Here is an 11,030-nt window from a genome sequence, read left to right as displayed (position 1 = left end):
GTATTGCGTAGTACAATCCGTGCCTTTCAGCCTGAGCTCGGGCCAAACACATATTTGCTCATGTGAGGAGAATGTTTTATAAGCGCGTTAAGTACAAATCCTGGTTTACATAATAGTTTAGCATTCAAATACATCACGAATATGGACACGTTTAATTGGGTTCATGCCGAATGAGAGAGGTAGGCTGCGTCAGAACAATGTCGTTGTAACACCAGGCCAGCAGAGGGAGCCCTTACTCACACTGACTGTTGCTGCTCCCTCTGCTGCCTCTGTGGTTACTTCCTATTTGGCTGCCATTTAAGGAGGGCCATGCCAAACAGAACTGTTTGCTCTGCCATGGACTCCTGCTCTGGGGGCAGATCGTGCTTGAAGGATTACGCCATTGCTCTGTCTTCGTTGCCACTGTCTGTTTGGATATTGACCCTGCCTGTATTAACCACGATCTGTTTAAATAAATCCTGTACTTGGATTTTACAGGCTTACGAGTCCTGCCTGTTACAGCCGTTTGCTTTTAGTTTCGCTTTACCCTAATTTGTTTTGGCTTGTTAAGCAATTTATATTCTTCATTCTTGTTTTGAAAACCATTTAAATAGCCTATAGGCTATTTATTGTGTTTAATGACTCTACATTATAACACTTCGCTTTATTTACCGGTGTTATTTATGAAAGTATTAATGTGGCTTGTCCTCATCCATGTTTAACCTAAACCTCAACATTACATTAATAGACATACCGGTAGGCCTACCTAAATATGTTTTTATAATTTTATGCTAGCTATCCTAAACTTAATGTATGAGCAGCTATAAACTTATATTTTGGAAGTTTATAATCTGGATATTTTGATGAAAGTAACTTAAAAGTAGTGTAACGCATTACAATTTAGAGACAGTAATATTGTAATGTAACAAATTACTTTTAAAAGACAGTAACTAGTATTATATTATGTATTACATTTTGGATGTAACTTGCACAACACTGCTCCTAACACACATTTCAGTTCAAACAGCTTGTAAAAGTGCATGTGGCACCCAATGACTCCTTTAAGTTCATTGCGATCTCAAAATTCCGTTATAATCATTGAATCACTTCTTTACAGTGAATCGATTCCAAAAAGAATAAATTCAGAGGCATTGGAAATCGATCCCATCAAGGGGAACTGACTCATTCAGAGCCGTTTTCAGTTCAACAAAACTTGTGGGTGGGTGCCTCTCAAACGGAAGGCTGCAACCCAGCAAGGCTGCTTCTCTCGGCTGCTAGTCATCAAACGTTGCTAAACATCGATTCACGAAAATAAATGGAATGAAAACGAGTCATGCTGAGCTCGTTTGTGCTTGTGGATGCAGCCTTCTGTTTGAGAAGCAACCATTAATTTGCCTCTTGCTCGCTAATAGTTAGAATTCTGATTCGTTTCCACAAAAAGGTTAGCTTTTTGTGATTTTTAGTCGATTTCCAAAGCATAGACACAAATTCGCAATTGAGCTTTTACCAAATCTGTTTTGCCAATATCTTATTATTACAGTTTTAACTGAGGGTGCTTTTGACTGCTTGAGAAAATGGATGTGTAGCAAGAGAGCGTGAGAAAAGTGTCAACTGCGTGAGATTTGGCAGCCCTGGACTGTACACACACAACCACAAAGAGCCTTCAAACCACCATCCCCAAATAATAAAAATTTCCCATGACCATCTGCAATAACGGCATTCATAATTTGCACGAAGGAAAATAACCATTTTTGTCCCTCAAACCCCTACCACACATTTTAACGGACTGAATTACTGTCCTACTTTTCGAAACCACATTTCCTAAAGTGGTACACTAAGAAACATTTGATAAGACTATAAAATATATAGTTTATACATACAAAGGTATACTTTCTTGAAGGATAAACATTTCATAAGTACATCAGGCCAAATGGTAGCAGGATTGTTTGTTTAAACTAATTTATACTCCTTAATATTAAGTTTGTCAAAACTCTATGTCACTGATCATGCAAGGTGCTTTCTGTTTGATGATGGCTCATATTGCTATTTTTTATATGATTGCTCATCGTCATATATGACTGGACATTTGAGAGGCCATGTGATTTTGATCACATGACACCACAGCTTTGGCTAACCCATAGTTTCAATGGCACTATATAAAATATTCATGGGGGACCTACGAACACTAGACCTTAGGTGTCCCAAATTAGGGCAATTCAAGATCACAAATGTCTATCTAAAAAAGCAAAGCAAATTCTTTTTGAGATGACATCTTTACTTAAAGGAGTAGTTCATTTTCAGAACAAAAATGTAGAGATAATGTACTCACCCCCTTGTCATCCAAGATGTTCATGTCTTTCTTTCTTCAGTCGTAAGGAAATTATGTTTTTTGAGTAAAACATTTCAGGATTTCTCTCCATATAATGGACTTCTATGGTGCCCCCGAGTTTGAACTTCCAAAATGCAGCTTCAAAGGGCTCTAAACCATCACAGCCGAGGAAAGAACAGTCTTATCTAGCAAAACAATGGGTTATTTTCTAAAAATTTTTACATTTTATATACTTTTTAATTTAATTAAAAAGTATATAAGTTGTAAATGTTTTTAGAAAATAACCGATCATTTCACTAGATAAGACCCTTCTTCATCGGCGGGGCTCATTTAGAGCTGCATTTAAACTGCATTTTGAAAGTTCAAACTCGGCGGCACCATAGAAGTCCATTATATGGAGAGAAATCCTGAAATGTTTTCCTCAAAAAACACCATTTCTTTATGATTGAAGAAAGAAAGATATAAACATCATCTAGAGGATGTACTCCTTTAACTTGGTTATTTGGAGAACTATTTAAGATATTATTTTTTACTGGCATTAGTGCATCATTGCAATTAGAGTTAATTTAGTAGATACCACCATTAAGCCACCTTCAACCTCACCAGAAGCTACACTTCTGCAAAATGGTAACCACCAAACCAGCACAACAGGAGCTCTTTTGCTACATATAAACTGCTCATCAGTTACTGCGAAAGAGAAACCCCCTTCCCCAAACCCACAAAGTTCTCTAGAAAATATGTTTATTGTTCAGCTATATAGAACATATAGGTGTCTGTAATGTTTTTGAAGTTTGTGGTTACCATTGTGCTGATACGTGGCACTTGTGCTTAGGTTGTGGGCAGCTAGGTTATAACTGATGGAGTAAATTTAGTTGCTTTGCTAAGTGAAGAATAACTATAGCAATGATACTAGTTAATTCTTACATGTAATGATGAGTGAAACCGCACTAAAAAATCTATTAAAAAGCACAATTTATTTTCTGCACAATTAAATTAGGTTGGTACAACAAGAATAAAACCATTTGCTTGAGCCAAAATCATAAATTTAAGTTCCAGCAGTAGTGCATGTAAGAATAAAGACATGCCTGACAGTTTGTTGACTGTCTTGATTCCTGACTTATCGTACAAACCTAAATTAGAATGGTTTTCCTTAATTTACGTTCCTTGACCAAACTATGTGTGAGTACCAGGGTTGGGGTCAATTCAGGAATGAGCTCAACAATTCCAATTCAAAGAAGGAAATGGAATTGAATTGGAATTACAATAAGTGGAATTCAATTCAGGGAAATTCCACTGAATGTCATTTATTGCTGTTTCTGAGCATTTATTTGTGATTGCATTTAGAGACATACATTCAACTTTATTTATGATGCTTTACAAATACCAAGTAATGTATGACATAGAGTTGATCAAATGCAAGTAAATAAAAATGAGAACTGTACATTATGAATTAATGGGTACATAATCTATAATCCATTTTTTAAAACTAGGGGTGTCAAACTATTAATTGTAAACAATCGCATCCAAAATAAAAGTTTATGTTTTCATGTATGTGTATACATGAAAACACACGAATGCATATATTAAGGGAAAATGTTGATATTTATATATAATCTAAATTATATACCAGTACAAATATATATGGGATCAGGAAGATTTGTTATGTTTTTTTAAAGAAGACTTTTCTGGTCATCAAGGCTGTTTATTTGTTTAAAAATACAGAAAAAAACTATAATATTGTGAAATATTATTGCAATTTAAAATAGCGGTTTTCTATTTTAATATACTTTAAAATAGAATTTATTCCTGTAATGCAAAGCTGAATTTTCAGCATCATTACTCCAGTATTCAGTGTCACATGATCCTTCAGAAATCATTCTAATATGCTGATTTATTATCAATGTTGGAAACAGCTGTGCTGCTTATATTTTTTTGGAACCTGTGATACTTTTTCAGGATTCTTTGATGAATAAAACAATAAAAATACTTTTTTTTATAAGAAATTTATACTTTTATTCAGTAAGGATATGTTAAATTCATAAAAAGTGATAATAAAGACTTACATTGTTAGAAAAGATCTCTATTTTAAAAATACTTTTTTATGCTGTAGATCCATCCAAATTCACCCAATGGATAGACATGTTAATATTGTGTAGGGAAGAGCTAATTAAACAGCTAATTGAGCTGCTCAAGGAGTGAAGACCACTGCTTTACAGCAACAGGTAAGAATCTGGAAACAAAAACAGCTTTTTTTTTTATCTCTCTTATGTTTGAGATTTTGATACAGATGACATTTTCCAGTTTAGACTTAACCTCTGTTTTCTTTTCATCAGTCACAGGTTCTAAAAGGCTGTGTTTGTAAATCTATTTGTGATGCTGCAACATCAATTGATGATGTTCAGGGCGTCTCATATTGTTCAGGGAACCTGTGTAACGGTGGTCAGAGCATCACTCAGAGCTTCCTGTTCCTCTGCTGTTCTCTGCTCTGCTTCATCACATTCTACAATGAGACTGTAGTAAATATAGAGCTTGTATTTTCTAGATTTGGTGATCTGATATGATGGACTTCAAAGTATACTGAAAACAGGCCCAAACCATGATACTGTCACCACCATGTTCCACAGAAGGGAAAAGGTTCATATGCTGGAACCAAAAAGTCCTATTTTGGTTTCATCCATTCACAAAAAGTTTCTCCTACAGCCCTCTTGAGACGGGCAGCAATTCATGCAGTCCATGCACACCATGGTTGTTCAATGTTCTCCTGATAATGGACTCATGAACATTAACATTAGCCAATGTGAGAAAGGCCTTTAGTTGCTTAGAAGTTACCCTGGTGTTCTTTGCAACCTGGTGGACTATTCCACTTCTTGCTTTTGGAGAGATCTTTGTAAGACTGAAAGGTTCCATGGATGTTCAAGGTTCTTCATGGAACCACCAATGCCAATAAAAAACTTTTATTAAGAGTATATGCAGATATTTCTTGAGACGATGCTGTGTTTACGAAAAAAAATTTAGAATAAGGAAAAAAAAGATTGGATAGGGAAAGCTCTGGCTTCATTGAATGAAAACACCTCTGAACATATAGACTCTAATTTCACCTTAAAAAAACTGCGACTCCTAGAGATCCACATTCTTTTGCCACTCACAGATATATAATATTGGATCATTTTCCTGAATACATACACTACCAGTCAAAAGTTTGGACATACTTCCCCATCAAGGAGAATGGGGAAGTGTGTCCAAATTTTGACTGGTAGTGTAAATGACAAAGAAAATATTGTCACATTTGTTTGATTGGGTTCTCTGGAATGTTGCATCAGTAAAAGTAGTACAGTAGTCTTTACTGTAATTACTGGAAAAGCCAAAGATATGTAAATTATTAACTATCCACATCCATCTGTATCTATTTGTTAAAAATGTCTAATTACCAACTTGAAAACTAGAAAAAAGTCAGAACACCTACCTGCAACCAGCCAACAACAAGTTTTGTCTTGAGGAACTTATCTAGGTTTCATAAAAAAAAACACATATGGAACAAAGTACACTTGACAAACAAACAAAAAGGTTTCATTTCAGATGTCTACTAATGCCACTGTGTAATCTGCTTCTCAAAATGTGCATCCTAACCCATAAGCACAAATATGATCCACTTATACGTGAAGAGCTAAATCATTACAATAAAAAATAACAACATTTAACATATGCAGAAAAGACTTACAAGAAACATTGTTTGCTGTTTGTTTTTCCTATTTAGTGATCAACAAAACCACAAATACCCATTTCACTTACATGCACACACATATACCACATTCATACCACATTTGCACTTTGACACACAGCACACACTGATGCATCTCTTCTGTTATTCTGAGCTCTTTTACATGGTAAATTGTAACAGTAAAAGTTTAAAAATTGTTCTCTGAAATATAGACTGAATATCATACAGGGATAAAGGCATTCAGGGTTTTAAATCTTTATGAAGTTATTATTATTATAATTTTTAAATAAAAAAACACTGCAACAGTATGGAACAAAAACCACAACAACACCCATTTCAAAAATCAATTGATCGTTGCAGAATGCAATGACTAAAGGCTGACTGTGGTCACTAGATCTAACATACTTCAGGTTTATGTAGCAAATGAGAATGTCTGAAATTATCATACATATGTTTAGACAAATAACTTGTTCAGGATTTTAAGTTTTAAGCTGAAGGTCATCAAGGTGATTTTGGTATTTTGGTAAATTCTTTGTTTAATGTATGTCTGAGTCCTCTCTACAGGTGATGCTACTACAAAATAATTATCATACTGCCATTTATATGTGATAGTTTAAAATAACATATTACATGGCCAAAAAACATGTGAACACCTGACCACTAGAATGTTCCAGTTGAATGCTTACTGTTTAAATTAGTTCAGAACCACAATAGGCTTAATAGGGAGATGATTCTTCCTTTGCTTTGACATCACTGAGGTTTCACTTCCATGATTAGAGAAGGAAATAATAATTATCAATACATTTTTTATACAAATCACAAATCAGTGCAAAGTAGACTGTGGTCAATTTTGTGATTATTGTCAACAAATTGACCTGAATAGAACTACTCAAATTTATTTCTCTTGTACTGTCATTTGCTCATAAAGACCCTCCCCTTTTGATGAGCTATAAAATGGTTGCTGAAACAAACCCGTCATTTCATTTACCTCCTGATCAAAGATGGATCTAAAAATCTCAGTTTTTGTTCTGTTCATTCTTTTCACTGAAGGTACGAAAACAAATAGCTTGAATTGTTATTGTGTAAAAATAGAGATAATTGATGTCTCTTTTTTATCATTAAAGGACACTCTCTCAGATGTTATGAGTGCGGACATATGGGTGATTCTTGTACAGATCAAGAGGTAAAAACATCTAGAGAATGTCCCAGAGAATCTATGTGCATGAGTCAAACAGCAGTATTCCAACAAGGTAAGTCTATTATGATGGATTGAAATTTACTGTTATACTGCAATTGACTGATGCAGATGCTGCAAATTTACTGGAGCTGCAACAGTGGAAATGTAACTTCTTTCTGCTACTTTTGTCCTGGCAGAATTTATATATTCTTGACTTCTGCTATTTAGTTTCTCTCAGGTTTTTATGCCAACAATACAATATGTATTTAAAAAAGAAAAATAGTTTTCTTTTTTGAGTTAGCTCTCACTGCTTCTTTCATATTTATAAATAAATTGTCAGTCAAAACAATGTGCCGTTTAACTGGTCTTTTCTGTATCATTCATGTTTTTAGGTAACAAGACTACTATGTCAAGGAGTAGAGGCTGTTTGGATAACTGTCATAGTGGGTCTCAAAATGTTGGCATTCTAAGGGCTGCCATAGTGTGCTGTAACACAGACCTGTGTAATGCCCAATATGCTCCAGGTATTGTGCTTAACTGACCATATGCAAATGAATACCTTAAAGTCAACATTTATTTTACTTCCAAAGGACATTTAGTCATATGGAAGTAAAAAGCAGGGTGTGGCTTGACGGTCATGATTTGATTGAATAGAACAGCTAACAGATTCCTATTTCAATAGACCTTATATTTTGTGCAGAAAAAAACATTAAAATACTACTTTTTTCATCTGCAGATCCCAGAACTATGTTCCCCAATGGGAAGAAATGTTACTCTTGTGATGAGAAGAGCTGCTTAAACATAATGAGCTGCTCAGAGAGTGAAGACGGCTGCATTACAGTAACATCTGAGAAAAAAGAAGTTTCAGGTCATTATTTTTGTCTCTCTATCATTAATTTTGATACAGATAATACCAGTTACTAGCTTACACCTAATCAACCTTTGTTTTCGGTCTTTTCATCAGGGACCTCCGGAGGCCAGCCAAGGGATGTAAAAGGCTGTATCTCTAAACACAAATGTGATTTAATGGTTAGCAGCAGCAGAGAGCACGTCACATGTTGTTCAGGGAACCTGTGTAACGGTGCTCAGAGTGTCGCTCAGGGCTTCCTGTTCCTCTGCTGTTCACTGCTTACCTTCTTCCTGCTGCACTGAATCCAGCAGCTCTTCACATTCAACAAGACATGCTGTACTGAATATAGAACTTGAATTCACTCTGTACTATCTCGTGTCTTTATGTAATTTTTTTATTTTAAATTTTATGAACCTTCTTTCTAGGTTTATATTTACTAAAGCTTGCCATGCATCAAAGTCTGAAATATATTAAATAAAGTACTGCATTATGTTCATTTATAATTAACAAATACTTTTGTCTTTGATTTTTCTCAGTATCTTTTTTTTCTGTGAAATGGCTTTATAACCTTTTCCAGACTGTGAAAACACTTTTTCCACACAGAACCATGTGGGTTTGGATTTTGTTTTCCCTTCATAAAAAAACCCTTCATAAAAACTGCATGTTGTGTTTACTTGTGTTATTTTTGATTGATATTTAAAGGGGTCCTATTATGCTTTAACAAAGTCTTTATTTTGTTTTGGGGGTGCATTAGAAAATGCTCTCAAGCTTGGTGGTTCAAAAAATGCACATTTGTTTTACACAAATTACATTATTACAATGGCTTTCTCCCCAGGTTGGCACAAATGGCTCGATTATTTCCGGGTTCCGCCTTCCGAAAAACCAAATGTATTGTGATTGGCTAGCAGTCCCACTGCGTTGCGATTGGTGAACAGCTTAGTCGGCGTTCATTACTGCCACGCCCCTTACCAAAGCAGCAAACTATAGATTAAAGTGATTCTTCCCTGCTGAAAAAAACAGCATATGCTGGTTAGGTATGTTTTGGTGCTGGGATGCTGGTTTTAGCTGGTTTATGCAGGTCCTTTGCTGGTTTATGCTGGTCCCTTGCTGGTTTATGCTGGTCCTTTGCTGGTTTATGCTGGTCATGTTGCTGGTCAAGGACCAGCATAAATCAGCAAAGGACCAGTATTAACCAGCAACATGACCAGCATAAACCAGCAAAAACCAGCAAGGGACCAGCATAAACCAGCAAAGGACCAGCATATACCAGCTAAAACCAGCATCCCAGCACCAAAACATACCTAACCAGCAGGGTTACGTTTTAAATATGGATATTTTTCTTACAAAAACACATCAGATCGCTAGAGGAGGCTTTTACTGATCCCCTCGGAGCGATGTGAGGCATTTTTTATTATGGATCGACTTATTTTGTACTGACAGAGAGAAACGCTCGTCTATGCCGTTCAGTTCTAAAGCTTGGGAGAGCTAGGATTATTTTAATATAACTCAGAGAATTGAGTTTGAGACCACTGATGTAGAGGATGTACATGTAGAGGATGGAACTACTCCTTTAACTTGGTTATTTGGAGAACTATTTAAGATATTATTTTTTACTGGCATTAGTGCATCATTGCAATTAGAGTTAATTTAGTAGATACCACCATTAAGCCACCTTCAACCTCACCAGAAGCTACAAAATGGTAACCACCAAACCAGCACAACAGGAGCTCTTTTGCTACATATAAACTGCTCATCAGTTACTGCGAAAGAGAAACCCCCTTCTCCAAACCCACAAAGTTCTCTAGAAAATATGTTTATTGTTCAGCTATATAGAACATATTGGTGTCTGTAATGTTTTTGAAGTTTGTGGTTACCATTGTGCTGATACGTGGCACTTGTGCTTAGGTTGTGGGCAGCTAGGTTATAACTGATGGTGAAACCGCACTAAAAAATCTATTAAAAAGCACAATTTATTTTCTGCACAATTAAATTAGGTTGGTACAACAAGAATAAAACCATTTGCTTGAGCCAAAATCATAAGTTTAAGTTCCAGCAGTAGTGCATGTAAGCATAAAGACATGCCTGACAGTTTGTTGACTGTCTTGATTCCTGACTTATCGTACAAACCTAAATTAGAATGGTTTCCCTTAATTTACGTTCCTTGACCAAACTATGTGTGAGTACCAGGGTTGGGGTCAATTCAGGAAGGAACTCAACAATTCCAATTCAAAGAAGGAAATGGAATTGAATTGGAAATTGGGAAATTCCACTGAATGCCATTTATTGCTGTTTCTGAGCATTTATTTAAAAAAAATAAAAATGAGAACTGTACATTATGAATTAATGAGTACATAATATATAATCAATTTTTAAAAACTAGGGCTGTCAAACTATTAATTGTAAACAATCGCATCCAAAATAAAAGTGTATGTTTACATGTATGTGTATAATTATTATGTATATATATATATATATATATATATATATATATATATATATATATATATATATATACACACACACACACACACACAAATGCATTTATTAAGGGAAAATGTTGATATTTATATATAATCTAAATTAAATACCAGTACAAATATATGGGATCAGGAAGATTTGTTATGTTTTTTTAAAGAAGACTTTTCTGGTCATCAAGGCTGTTTATTTGTTTAAAAATACAGAAAAAAACTATAATATTGTGAAATATTATTGCAATTTAAAATAGCGGTTTTCGATTTTAATATACTTTAAAATAGAATTTATTCCTGTAATGCAAAGCTGAATTTTCAGCATCATTACTCCAGTATTCAGTGTCACATGATCCTTCAGAAATCATTCTAATATGCTGATTTATTATCAATGTTGGAAACAGCTGTGCTGCTTTATATTTTTATGGAACCTGTGATACTTTTTCAGGATTCTTTGATGAATAAAACAATAAAAATACTTTTTTTTTATAAGAAATTTATACTTTTAT

The 11,030-nt window shown here is 34.8% G+C and overlaps 1 protein-coding gene across 1 annotated transcript; it reads left to right on the top strand.

Annotated features, from left to right (window-relative positions):
• Nucleotides 1–7,164: 7,164 nt before the first annotated feature.
• Nucleotides 7,165–8,642, top strand: LOC141292145 (urokinase plasminogen activator surface receptor-like). The gene is made up of 4 exons (XM_073824095.1): nt 7,165–7,276; nt 7,596–7,727; nt 7,940–8,071; nt 8,168–8,642. The coding sequence occupies exons 1-4, from the start codon at nt 7,183–7,185 to the stop codon at nt 8,353–8,355; spliced, it is 546 nt and encodes a 181-aa protein (XP_073680196.1). The 5' UTR covers nt 7,165–7,182; the 3' UTR covers nt 8,356–8,642.
• Nucleotides 8,643–11,030: the final 2,388 nt, after the last annotated feature.

Source organism: Garra rufa, chromosome 19 (assembly GCF_049309525.1).
Source record: "Garra rufa chromosome 19, GarRuf1.0, whole genome shotgun sequence".
Taxonomy (NCBI): Eukaryota; Metazoa; Chordata; class Actinopteri; order Cypriniformes; family Cyprinidae; genus Garra; species Garra rufa.
Note: the sequence above shows the minus strand (reverse complement) of the source record. Positions and strands in the feature narration are given on the sequence as shown.